The following is a 14,165-nucleotide window of genomic DNA, read 5'->3' as shown; positions in this document are numbered from 1 at the left end:
CAGCACACATGTAAAAGTAGTTTAGTTTTGACTATGTATTTACGACATCTAAGTCGAAGTCAAGAAGAAGATGTTGCCAGGATGCGAGATAACCGCTGCTGAATAAGAATGGCAGACTGGATTCCAAGAGAAGGCATGCGCTCGAAGGAAGTTTGGTGGGCAGGTGAGATGAAGAAGTTTTGTGGGGATTACGTGGCCGCAGCAAGCACAGAAGCGGATTGATTGGAGAAACAGAGTATAAGCCCTCGCCCCGCAGTGGGCGTAGTCAGGGTGATGACATATGCACAGAAATTGAGTGTTGCGTTTTCTATTGTGTTCTTCCCAGTGAGCCCAAATTCCAGCGAAACTTGGCAAGACTGTCATGGAGAGCTGCTGAGACAGAGTTTCCGAGAGCTTTAACTGTTCGAAGGAGGCGAAAGGCGCACGATGGTCGTGTCTAGCTGCGGCAATTGACGTTTGCTGAACGTCATCCCAGGTTCGGCATGAAGGTTGCTCGAGAGTGGGAAATCGTCAACGGCACCCGGGAGGCCCTCTCTCATGTCGGCGTGGACGTGGTGCAGGACATCTTCAAGCGCTTCGTCAAGTGCCACGAGCATCCGCTTAGTCTGTACAAGCTACTCGGAGACCGGCTGATGCGCAACATCACGAAGTATGTGTCAACGTATATCTCTTGTCGCTTGCAGTATGTGCCAAGAAAGTCCGATGTTATTGGTTTACTTGGCGTGCAGCCATCAGTACAGCAGCATCTTAACTTGAACGAGGGGGCGGTGATTTATATACGAAGAAATTTGCGACGTTGCTCAAGTTGTACGATGGAGAACAACGAATGCTTCTGACGGTGCTCGCGTAAATCTGAAGTACGATAAGCTGTTTTTAAATGGGCAAATATATGTATACGATGAAAGTAGCGGACAGGTTGTGCAAACAACATGACTCATGCGCAGATCCATGGCAGATGTAACTTTCCTCGTTGTCATTTGCCGTAGCATCAAAAACAAAGTGGAAGATTTCCATAACGTAGTATGTATGATAAAACCAAGCGTTGTGCTTGGGAAGGAATCGTGGCTGGATGATGACGTAACAAACATGGAGGCTTTTTCCAAGCTGTTACACCTGCTCTAGAGATGATAGAAATCGTCGGGGTATTCATACTTGTTGACAGTTCACTTTCTTGTTCCGCACTCGACATTGGTGGCGGCACTTGCGAGCATGTATGGTGCAAGATCAGATTCATCATCATCATCAGCCTGTCTACGCCCACTGCAGGGCAAAGGCCTCTACCATGTTCCGCCAATCAACCCGGTCCTGTGCTTTCTGCTGCCACGCTATACCTACAAACTTCTTAATCTCATCCACCCACCTAATTTTTTGTCTCCCGCTCACGCGTTTGCCATCTCTTGGAATCCAGTCAGTTACCCTTAATGACCACCGGTTATCCTGCCGACGTGCTACGTGCCCGGCCCATATCCATTTCTTCTTCTTGATTTCAACTATGATGTCCTTAACCCCCGTTTGTTCCCTGACCCACTCTGCTCTCTTCCTGTCTCTTAAGGTTACACCTATCATTTTCCTTTCCATCGCTCGCTGCATCGTCCTCAATTTAAGTTGAACACTCTTTGTAAGTCGCCAGGTTTCTGCTCCGTAGGTAAGTACCGGTAAGATACAGCTGTTATATACCTTCCTCTTGAGGGATAGTGGTAGATTACCATTCATGATTTGATAATGCTTGCCGAATGAGCCCCATCCCATCCTTATTCTTCTAGTTATTTCACTCTCATGGTTCGGCTCCGCGGTTTCTACCTGTCCTAAGCAGACGTACTCCTTTACAACTTCCAGTGTCTCGCCACCTATCGCAAAGCGGTGTTCCCTGCCAAGATTGTACCGCATTACTTTAGTTTTATGCATATTAATTTTCAGACCTACTCTTCTACTTTCCGTATCCAGTTCTGTAATCATGAGCTGCAATTCGTCTCCCGCGTTACTCATCAATGCAATGGTTGCATCAATGCATCAATGCATGTGTACCAGATCAGATTACCAACCGGAAAACCATCATCAGAGTGTTCATTTTATAGGCCTCCTGCAAGTTCTACCACTGCCATGACCGATTTTTCAAAGAGACTGTGAATGCTGATTATCTCGTCATAGCCGGAGACTTAATATCCCAGAGCTTTCTTGGAATGGGCAATCTTCTAATGCGAGGGCTACATCTGCAGTAGCGAAGTAAATGATGAACATGCTGCACAATTTTTCCTTAGCTCGGATGGTAATACAGGGCACGAGACAAGATAGTATCTCAGACTTAATTTTAACTAATCAGCCAGATTGGATAAATAGGATTTTGGTGGTACCTGGTATTAGCGACCATAAAGCTCTGTTGTGTGAAATTAAGCTAACGTACGCAAAGACGCAAACATCAGCGTCAAGAAGAATGTATAATTACAGCCAGGGAAATGTAAATCAGATATGCCTTGCATTAGAGAAATTCTTTCCAGAATTCGAACAGCTTTCAAAAGCAAGCAGTATTCAAGAGCTATGGCGCCCTTTTAGAGCAAGAATGCTTGACCCACAAAAAAAGTACGCGCTCTCGTGGGCGCAGACCCCACGTCGTACTAAATCTAAGCCATAGTTCAACGGTGGCGCCTTACTGGTAAACGGAACAGGATATATAAAAATTTAAAAGAAACCCCACCTCTGAGACTTGCGAGCAACTTGAAATCATCACAAAACTTCTGCACACAAAAATCCGTCGGACGAAAAAATAATTTTTCGACGATTTGCCTTCTCGATTCAAAACAACGAAAAAGTTATTCTGGAATTTTGTCAAATGTAATAAAAAAGGCATTGTGTATTCCCTCACTTCAGCATAACGGAAAATAAATAGAAAATAGGTTAGACAAGGCCAGCTGCTTCAGTGCATTTTTTGCCTTCATCTTCTCATCGTGTTCGTCGAATGGGGTTCTGCCTTCGCCTTCTGACGGAAGCGTGGCAAACATGGCGGACATAATTATCGATGAAAACACAATTCAGTCTCTTCTCGAACGCTTAGACCCCAGCAAAGCTGGAGGGCCGGATGGATTGACAGGCGGCTTTCTAAAATTGTGTGTGCCGTTCATCGCATCCTTCCTTAAGGTGTTATGCTCTAAATCATTGAGCACGGGAAGCTTGCCGCGCGACTGGAAGGTAGCACGCGTTGTGCCTGTGTATAAATCAGGCCCTCGGGAACTGGTCAACAACTGTGGACCGATATCTCTAACAAGTATGGTCTGTAAAATATTAGAGCACGTCTTGTGCAGTAACATAATGACACAACCAATTAAAACCTTCTTAATCCAAAACAGCAGGGTTTCAGACAAGGGCTTTCCTGTATAACACAATTAACAGAATTCGTTCACGAAGTTTGTGGTGCGCTGGATGATTGCTCCTGTGTTGACTCGGTATTTGTAGATTTCAGGAAAGCGTTCGACCTTGTAGATCACAAGTTGCTTGTATGTAAGCTACGTTGGTTTAATATCAATGAACAGATAATTAGATGGATTCAGGAATACTTGTCCTTGCGTTCTCAGTATGTGGTGGTAAATGGCGCAGAATCTGGTGTGGCTCGCGTAACATCTGGTGTCCCTCAGGGCTCAGTGTTGGGCCCATCGCTCTTTTTGGTATTCATAAATGACCTTCCCGACACCATCGCTTCTTCCGCCAGATTGTTTGCCGATGATCTAATAATATATAGTGAAATTACAAGCTTTGGTGATACCGTTATCTTACAGAATGATTTAGCTAAAATGGAAAACTGGTGCGGCAAATCACAAATGCAAATAAACGTACAAAAAAAACTGTCCACATGCGTTTAACAAAAAAAAAAAAAAGCGTGTGCCAGCGGCAGCTTATGCTCTATCTGGTTCTCCGTTGCAGACTGTTTGCGAATATAATTACTTGGAGATATTCCTCACACAATCCATGTGTTGGCACAGGCACGTAGATTTCATTACAGGAAACGCATGCAGGATGTTGGGATTGTTACGGCGTAACCCGAAGCTGTTTCCTCAGCAGGCCCGCGATCTTCTCTACAAGAGCCACGTGAGACCAATGTTAGAATATGAATGCACTGTATGGGACGCTCGCACGAGTACCCATCGCGACAAACTTGAGAGAGTTCAGAACATAGCGGCAATGTACGTTATCGGTGGCTATGAAAGAAACCTTAGCATTACTGCTACAAAAGAAACATTAAAATGGGTGCCTTTAGAAAAAAGAAGGCAAACTTTACGCTTAAAGCTTTTTCACAATATATTTTATGGCCACATTGGAATAGACCGCAATCAGTACATTTTTCAGCCGCATTACATATCCAGACGAACAGACCATAAACTCAAAGTTAGAGGATATAGTTGCAGAACTAATCATTTTAAAAGCACTTCTTTTCCCAGAACAGTTTGAGAATGGAATCGACTGCCTGCTACAACAGTAAGCATATTAGATGACAAAGCTTTTACAGCCGTTCTTTGGCATCTCGTACTGTATTCGGCTGGAGTTGGTTTCTATACAAAGTTTATTTCTTATTACATATTTTTCCTTTGTTTATACTTGTACAGTGTTGTTATCTTCTTTGTTTTTCTCTCCGTCTAAGAAAGTTTATATTATGTTGTTCATTTACATTGACATTCATATATGCTAGTCAGGGGCGTAGCCAAGGGGGGTTGGGGGGGTTCAAACCCCCACCCGAAATTTTTGAATTTTGCTTGCGTATATATACACGCACACATACAAACGCACGCACGAACATACATAAAGTATGGTTGAACCCCCCCCCCCCCCCCGAAAAAAATTTCTGGCTACGCCCCTGATGCTAGTGTTGCTTCTTAGTGCTCATGATTGTGCTTTTTTTTTTTTCGTTCTTGTCTACCGATGTTTGTTGCAATGTATGGCGTATATTTCATCAATATTATTGTAACTGATTGTTTATTGTGAACTACCATTGGGCGTTCAAACTGCGTTGTATACCCCCCCCCCCCCACTGTAATGCCTGATTGGCGCTGTGGGTACGGGAGTAAATAAATAAAAAAAACAAATGAACAACACAAAAAACGCACATACACACACACGCACGCACGCACGCACACACACGGGCGCGCAGGATGGACGAAAAACTTTTGAGTAATAATATTTCGAACTAGAAAAAAGATCAGATGGTTTGGCATTAACACGACTCCATGGCGACAGCCTGCTTCATCTTTTCATTTTAGTTGAGGTGTTGGAACTCGCAGCTTGGCGTTCGCATGCCCTGGTGCATTCCTTGGATAAACTGTGTTTGTTCGCACTGCCGAAGCGGATTTCAGAGGCCACGTAGAAATATGCGCGTAGTTGGGATTCGCTCCGTCAGGCGCCGCAACGATCCCAGCTGGTATAGTCTTCCTACGCTGCTCACAAGAAAACCATCTGCTTTTTCATTGAACTCGATCAATTAATTTTCAACAATTATCCCGACAATTAATTTGTCCTTACTTAAGTAAACTTTGGCTTCAATATCATGTGTAATCCAATATAACTAGACGGAGTACGTTTTAACTCTATATCCACCCAGGTGTATGTTTGCGGACTAGGCTACATGAAACCCTGGGTTTCAGGGCCTGTACTGGAACGAACGAACAAACAAAAAAGCAAGCAAGCAAACAAAAACAAACAAACAAACAAACAAACAAACAAACAAATAAATAAATAAATAAATAAATAAATAAATAAATAAATAAATAAATGTAACATGTCCACGATAGAAACAGCATGATTGGAGGATTGGCGGCAGAAAATGTAGGGAGAAAGGGCAAAAGTAAATGGTGGGAAACCTATAATTACTTTGACGTAAGGAACAGAAAATTTTGCAGTTGATTTATGAACCTTTTTCTGTTAGAAGAAAATTTTAATTGATGTAGAGAAGGCATTAGGCCGCGTTATAAGATAATAATAATAATATTAATAATAATAATAATAATAATAATAATAATAGTAATAATAATAATAATGTGTTTTTTCGAGCTGGTGGCTGCCTAGTTCACCAGCCCTCTGTGAAGGGAACACTCGTAACATCCATCCATCCATCTAGTATTAACTATTACAATTTGCAATGTGGACTGGTGAGGGGCACTTTAAGGAAGCTAGAGTTTTTCGCAGCGTTGTAGGACTAACAAAGGCCTTTTTGAAAGAGTTCCGTGACCCGCCACGTTTGTCTAGTGGTTATGGTGCTCGGCTGCTGACCCGAAGGCCGCGGGTTCGAATCCCGGCTGCGGCGGCACCGTTTTCGGTAGAGGCGAAAATACTTAGGTCCGTCTACTTACATTTAGGTGCACGTTAAAGAACCCCAGGTGGTCAAACTTTCCGGAGCCCTCCACTACAACGTCTCTCTTATTTTGGTTTTGGGACGTAAAACCCCAAAATTAATAATAATAATTATTATTAAACAGTTCCGTGGGCACCGACTGGGCCTTCTCGTGGCTCTGGTCGGGCGCTGACAACCCTCGGCTCTCCGAGAAGCTGGCACATTTCATCGACCCCAAGGTGCCACTGTTTCCCAAGCACGTGACAATGCTGACAGACATCGAGACCAAGATGAATGACGTCAGATCGGTCAAGTTTGGCGACCTGAACACACTGTCCTACCTGCGAGACGTGAGTGATTCGCGGGAGGAAATCCTTGCTGCTCTGTTCGTAGCGGTTGGCACAACCTCAGGTGGCAATGAGGAAAACGATTCCTGAAAATGATTCCGCAGTCATTAAAGGGAAGGGGTTTTAGAATTCAGTACAAAGACATACATTATTGTCGACGATGTCGCGATTATTTGCGCGGTTATTGCCGCAGGAGCTTAGGAGTACGCGAAACAAAACTTTGTCTTGCTCCGCCCACGCGAGCGCGCCGAAAGCGTGGGCGTGGGAATTATCTAACCGGGTTTACGTCATCTTCGGTTCCGTTGTCGGAGCCGCGCTGCACTGCGATCCGAACTATCTGCGAGGGCGTTGTTTATATACCGGAGGCTCAAGTAAGCATAGAGACACTGAAAGTTCTGCAGCTGGATTAAATGTCTATCGTAACGATAAACCGCCGAGTGCAATGTGAACGAGCGTCTCTGGTATTTTCAACTGTGGCCTCCGTGACTAGTTCCGGCTGCGCGCCGTTGCCGGTTGCCGGAGCTGATCGCAGAGGCCACGCTTCAACAGACGACGCGGCATACCGAAGATGAGGTCACCACGTTCACTCAGCATCTCAAGAAGCTCTGCGGCCGAAGTCAGTGGCTTTTGCCAACAAATTTTTTTTTGCGTTCACTTTTGAGAAATCTCAGATCGGTTTATAAATTCAGCAGGGGTCGAACTGTGATTACACACTGCGAAGTTATTTTCTTTAATAGAGTGCTGCAGCCTCCCTTTAATCGCGTTTGTTTTAACGGGGAAAAGAAATACATGAATACCTTACCTACTGGTGCACTCACGTAAAAGTAAAACATCAGTTACATCTTTCAGCGTGAAATTTCAATGTAATTTTATAAATTGCTTCGTCGCGTTTTATCAAATATGAAGGGATTGCAAGTAGCAACTTGCGCTAGAAAGAGAAAGAAGACAACGAGAGTGGCAAAGTGCTCGATCATTAGAAGCAAATGGTTGCAGCGCGAACTCGACGCAAGGACAAGCGAAGGCGTGTGTGTCCTCTTCATGCCTTCGCTTGCCTTGTGTCGAGTTCGCGCTGCAACCATTTGCTTGTAGAGAAAGAAGAAGCGCTTGCAGACTCCTACTCACTACGTGATGCCGTATAGCGCGTAGGCAGACACATTTGCCTTCAGTGCCAGATGAAGTTACCTTGAATGCATACGTTATGAAAGATAATGCGGCTTCTTGATCTGTGGTGAGAGTTGGTACATCGCTAAGAACTGCAACACCATATTTCAATGAATGCGCGGTTTTATACATGCACAGGAACGAACAAACGTGTGAAATGGCTGAGGCTCGGCATATCAATATTTGTCTGGGTGGATGTAGGAACCAGCCTTCGCTGGCTTGCACAAAGAGGAAGTGCCATGCTTAGACAGCTATCTCTCACCTATACCCTCGCGTGTTTTAAATTATACTGGCGCTGCCAGTCCCGAGTATGCCTAGATAATTGCTGAAAAAAAGAGCAAGAAACAGGACACAGGAAGAGAAGACACAGCTACGGCGCTGGTTATGTCCTATATTTTAAAAGGGTCTGGGAATGAGCCTGTTGGTATGGTTCCATCACTGCAAAACAGCGCGAAAAACGAGGACAGTGGAAGAACAGACAGGACTAAGCGCTGACTACCAACAATGTGCTTATTTGTGCGAACACGAATGTATACGCTTTTCACGGAATGGGAGGGTAGGGGTTTCGGAAAACGCGCATGCATCCTGCCCTATCTCGAACATGAGGAGCTTGACAGCTAATCTTTGTCGGTTAGCGCTGTTGAAACATGTCCTCTATTCTTCTGTCCATTTGCTTTTCGTTGTTTCCCCAGCAAAAATGAACCAACCAGCCCGAATACGCCTTAATTTCTTCCGCGATGAAATCCCCGCCAACTGTCTCAAATTTCTGTTGTTACAAGAACTGCGCGAATTTGAGCTAGTTATTTAATAATAATTAAAAGTATCAGTCCGAAAATAAGACTTGCACACAAGAGAAGGAGCGTGTTTGTCTCTTGTGTCTGAATTTTACTGATCGCAGAGTTAGTAGGAAGTAGAACACACAAGCTTAGCGGCAATACGTGTACCACTGATAATTTAATTCAGCAGATGCACTGAAATGGAAGAAACATCAGACGTATTGTTTATAGAGCCGACATATGATGGATCATCGGTGTGAAAAAATGGAAATAAAATGAACTCTAAAACGGGAGAGCCTTATATAGGGTGAATATGAAGGGTTTGGTTAGTTGGCCGGGTAATGCGTGATCCTGATGGGTTTTATGTGATCCAAGGGGAATCGGTTGATCGTTTGTACACGTGTTGTCTTTTCATTGGTGTGCCTACGTAAAAAAGTCAGTTTCCCCGCAAGGGCGAAGCAATGAATGCGATAGCAACAAATTGTAGTGTTACACGAAGTGTGGCTGGCAGCTAACTGTTTTGTATCCGATCTCGCGTAACTACAAGACGCTGGTGTAAGAAAATACGGCCGCTCCAGGGAGAGGTGATCTCCGCATAGTCACTTCGCGTGGAGAGCGCAGCACGTACAAGGGTATACGAGCCGCCCGCTGTGATGGCTTTCGAGATAGAGCGCAAGCCAGCGATCGCGACCGCGCCCTTAGATTCAAAGTTCAAAGTGGCTGCTCGCGCGACAACCCCCCCCCCCCCCCCGCCCCCACCTCGCCTCTTTTCATGGTCGTTAAATACGGGTTGGGCGTTTCCTGTCTGCTTTGACGGCAGGCCTCCCGAGCGGGGTGATGTTATCGCATGCACTCTCCGAGCGACGGAAATGGGCCGGCTCGTTTGATCTCTGCTTCGGCCGCGTTCGTCGCCCCCGCTCGCGCTTTTACCCGCGGTAGAACATACAGTACCTGGGGAGATCTTATCAATTTGGACTTCATACCGGAAGGACATGACGGCGACGGCAAAAACCGGTCGAGACTGTCCATATAATTGCTATCGTAATAAAATTACTATTGTAGGAAAAACGCTATACGCGGTTACGTCTCATTTGTTTTGCACCGTCTCCTCTCACTGTGACAGGTTGATAGCCTTGACTTCACCACGGACGCTTTCGTACCCCTGTCGACCAAGCTGACCGATATCCAGGAGTCTGTGACAGACGTAAGTCCACTTTCGGTCTCTTATATCCCGAATGCGAAGATTTTATTTAATTGGTCCGATATGCTGTTGCCTTCGAGCGTGTTTTTAGGTGCAGCAGTTGATAGGAGGCCCCCCTTTGCAGTATATTTAGAACCATCACATTGTGACGGTGAAGTAAAATGATTAAAGCGAAGATATTTTTTTTTCGTTAGCCGTATCGCGCTGTGCTGCTGCTGCGCCCTTACCGAACAGCTCGCACTTGGCTGCAAGATGGCGGGATCATCCACAGGAGCGCTGGCTCACACTACTTCGCCGGCACCATCTGAAGGCAGAGAGGAGGAAGCCGCGCTATTAGCGAACGGGCTGTTGCGCATGCGTTTTTGCGGAATAGGTCGCAAAGAAGAAGAAGAAAAAACTTGACTTCGGTGTCTGATCCATGAATCGAACGTCTGTCTATGAACAGAGCAGCCCTCTGATCTATCAAGCCACATTTTTTTTAACGGCCGATATATTATTTAAAACATTTTAGTACAGCAATGATCCACTTGGCAGGGATGTTGAAGAGGGGCGTATCAGATCGGATGCTCGCCTGATGGCGTGCAGGTTAAATGTAATGGATTTAGTCTATAGGCCACAATACACTAAGCAATCTCCTCTGGAAAGCAGGCCATTCTGCCATAAGATTTTTTTTATGGCAGGACATAGCTTTCACAGCAAGATTCGTGGGTATTGATGTATTAAGGTTAGGAAATCCACGACATAAATACAGGCGGTGGCCGGGTGGGGAACACTGCAGCTGCTGGACAGACGGAAGACCTTGTTGGACGCACGATCGATTAATCTACGATTTCACAGTATTAATTACGTCACGTGGGTGAAAGGCTTTAGAGAAATCAGCAGCGAGCGATAAACAGGAGCAGTGTGGGAACTTGGTTAAAATTTGCACGAAAAACGTATCGTATAATACGATGTTGATTAACGCTTGGTTAAAAGCATGGTTTAAGTTTATTGCCATAACGACAGCAGCATGGTGTTAAGATATATATAGCTTGCACTGACGTCACTAAAGCCGCCATGATGAAGCACAGCGTGGTGGCACGCGAAGTTTGTGGATTCACGTTAATCTTATCAGTTCATCGCATGTAGGCTCTTTCGCTATTCACGCACAGGCGCCAATAACGTTCTTGCCGCGTCGTTATCACACTGAAGCAGGTTAACTGCCGTCACAGTACGTCAAGAACCTGCGTCCATGACATCACGTGCAAGCTATCTATTCTTGTGATAAACTCTAACAAGAGAAGATATACGTGTCGCGTGAGCTGGTCTCTGCGTGATGTGTGACATACATGAATGGCTTATGAAATGGAACGGTTTCGCAGCGCTGCGCATGCTTTGGTTGCGACGACACTGGTAAACATAAGCATTCGTTCACACGCATGTGAAGGACACTGTGAAGCAGAAGATATCTGATATCCTGGAGCAGGTTAAGACAACCGTGGACGATTACGCCAAGGGCGAACCGAAAAAGGTGAGTATTTCAGTGACTACTCTTCGTCGACGGTTTGATCTGTCTGATGGAGAAGTTGCACGACGAGCGTATAAAGGTATACGGTAGACAACTCGTGACAGCTAACTGTCACTAAAGCGGAGAATGTTGCAGCCATTGTGTTGTGCCAGCTTTAACGCAGAAACCTGGAGAATAACAGAGCACAAGTTGAGGACCACACAGCGTGCGATAGAACGAAAAAAATGAGAGGCTTAACTCCTGGAGAAAGGAAAAAAAACCATGTCGACCAGAGAACAAACAGGCATGTCCGATATCGCAGTAGATATTAAGAGATGGGCCTGTGCAGGTGACGTCATGAAAAGAAGGTATAACTGATGGTCAGTTAAAGGGACGGAGTGGATATTAAAGGAGTACTGACACGAATTTTAAATATTTTCGGATTGTCGCTCTGAATAAAAACACTGGTGTCTATAACCATATAAAAAGAGTATTGCTATGCCTCGGAATGCATCGAATACACTTTCAATACCGCTACCTTAAATGAAAACGCTTTCGGTTTCGATATCGAGGGGGTGGCTACTCAGTGACGTGTCATCGCAGTGTGACTTCACGGGGAGACAGCAACTCGCGGCGTACTAGCGGCAGATCCGTCATCTGCTCGTGGTGCCGTAAACAACGATGAGTTAATTGTCGTCCAGTGACTTACCTTGCGCTGCGATCACAGTGACAGTGATTTTCTCGATTTAGGCTGCATGCAGGACGCCGGGTTCGCGAACTCAGTGGAACTGTGTTGACGCATCGGGATTATGTCCATTGCTGCGGGGCTTGCTTGCTAATGCTCAATGACGAAAACTTTAAAATCAAAGTAAAATATTTTACATGCCTTGTCTGACTCCAGTGTGTGGAGAGTGTTAACACTGCATACCAAGGAAACGAAGAAGGTCCCTTCTGCGATGCCTCAAAGTACTCCTTGAAGAGATGGAAGGCGCGGCCGTGGACGGCGAGGGGTTAGGTGGAGCGAATAAATTAAGAAATTTGGAGGAATAAAACGGAATAAACTCGCGCAGCACTTGATGAGTTGGAGATAATTGGCAGGGGCCGTCATCCAGCAGTGGACATAACATAGGTTGGTGACTATAATGACCAATGCAAAAAAAAAGGATGAAAATGTTCCGACTCCCCTGACGGCAGCACTGTTCGCAGTCGCAACGAACAAGGTCTGAGCACGGGTATTGCATTTCAAATTGCGTCTTCGTTGCTCTCGTGTCTTACCTTGCGCTGTGATCACAATATGAAACAGGAAACAAGGCTGCTGTCAGGGGAGCCAAAGCGTTCTGTTTTTCTTCGGGAGAGCAGGCGTCGTTTTTCGATTTTTGTCCTGCGCTTTGTCTATATTTTAATGGTGCCAAACTCCTTGAAGGAAATGAGCTGTACTTGATGCACATTCCAGATTGAACTGCAGCTATTGAATGGGTGCAATTATACACGCAGACTAGGGTTCAGTAACACCAGCCGACGCACCCCGCATATGATGATTTGAGAGCAATTGTTTCCGTCACTTTTCACTTGCTTCGTCACAAGTGCTTTGTACCCTTGACTAATGCCTTAATAAACGCTGACATCGGAAGCTGACGAATACTTGTAACTCGGATAGATGTTTATTCGCGTGCGCGTAATTTCACAGAAAAAAAAAAGAACGTGCGCTTGTTTTGCGCACGGTATTCATCTTCTTAAGGAAATACAGCGCGGATGGTGCTGTGGCATTATCAGTATTGTACTCGAGTACTTGATATGCTTGTCGCTTTGAATTTGAGTGATATCGGCAGCGGCAAATACTGTAGCTGCGTAGGTTACAATGTTCTTAGTAATATTGCATTGCCATGGAATCCACAGATGCGCTATCGTGCGATTCTTTGCAATCACTTTTGTGCTAGCGTTCTGCGTTTGTATTCGTTAAAATTCTATGAATTCTTGTTTATACTTGGTATTAATGCCAAGACGCCTTACGATTCGCTTAATGTGGCCTTTTATTGGGCTGTCTCTGCTGATGCAGAGAAGCACGCGTGGCCGCATATAGAATCCGGAAGTGTTCAGCGACAGTGGAAGATGAATAAGTTGAATGCTTGACCAATAGACGTGGCGCGCACTGCGCTTGTCTCTTTCTTTGCAGAACGAGCTCATGCAGATTCTGGAAGAGCTTTTAACCCTGCAGATTGTCGACGGCAAGAGCATCGACGTGAGCACGCTTGATTTCGCGCAATCTGAAAAAACGAAAGGTCTAGACTGTTCGGACATTCAAATTTTCCTGCCTAATCCAAGAAGATTGCATGGTGACTGAAAAACAGCGCAAAATTAAGACGTTGGCAAAGAAAAAAGCATGACGTAACAGGCGTTGCAGTCAGTCACCGTGCAAGTGTACCAACTCGCCCAACGTGGCTCACCAGCCAGTGTAACATGGTTATGCGAGAAGAGCAATATTTTATTATCGGTGGGTTTTTACCCTAAGGAAAGAGCAATGTAAAGTTGTGTATAGTCAAGAAACTTGCATCGACTGCACTTACGTCGATCATTTGTAAAGAAAAGAAAGGAAGAAAAACGAAATCCTTGGGTTTACGTAGCCAAACCGTCATCTGATTATGAGACACTCCGTACGGGACGGGGAACGGACAAGATAATAATAAGGGTGCAGGCAACATACGGAACGGCACCGCTCTCTGCTTTTTGTTTTTACATTTCGCAACGACGCATCGCCACATGTGCGGTATGAGGCTATTCGCCACGCGCTCGCGTGTTCTCTTTCATAAAAATGACGGCTGTACATTCCAGTGTCCGTGCACTTTTGCATTTCCCATTAACATGAACATGTTAAACAGCTTACGTA

At 45.1% G+C, this 14,165-nt stretch overlaps 1 protein-coding gene across 1 annotated transcript; it reads left to right on the top strand.

Annotated features, from left to right (window-relative positions):
* Nucleotides 1-423: 423 nt before the first annotated feature.
* LOC119399233 (uncharacterized) lies at nt 424-12,507 on the top strand. The gene is made up of 5 exons (XM_037666049.2): nt 424-649; nt 6,456-6,660; nt 9,718-9,798; nt 11,222-11,305; nt 12,445-12,507. The coding sequence occupies exons 1-5, from the start codon at nt 483-485 to the stop codon at nt 12,505-12,507; spliced, it is 600 nt and encodes a 199-aa protein (XP_037521977.1). The 5' UTR covers nt 424-482.
* Nucleotides 12,508-14,165: the final 1,658 nt, after the last annotated feature.

Source organism: Rhipicephalus sanguineus, chromosome 7 (genome assembly GCF_013339695.2).
Source record: "Rhipicephalus sanguineus isolate Rsan-2018 chromosome 7, BIME_Rsan_1.4, whole genome shotgun sequence".
NCBI lineage: Eukaryota > Metazoa > Arthropoda > Arachnida > Ixodida > Ixodidae > Rhipicephalus > Rhipicephalus sanguineus.
The sequence above is the reverse complement of the archived record's forward strand: the minus strand, read 5'-3'. Positions and strand labels throughout refer to the sequence as shown.

Coding starts and splice junctions, on each gene's coding strand:
- LOC119399233 (XM_037666049.2), top strand. CDS start 483: ATGAAGGTTGCTCGAGAGTGGGAAATCGTCAACGGCACCCGGGAGGCC. Junction 650..6,455: donor CTGATGCGCAACATCACGAA/GTATGTGTCAAC, acceptor ATTATTAAACAG/TTCCGTGGGCACCGACTGGG. Junction 11,306..12,444: donor CCAAGGGCGAACCGAAAAAG/GTGAGTATTTCA, acceptor GCAAAAAAAAAG/GATGAAAATGTTCCGACTCC.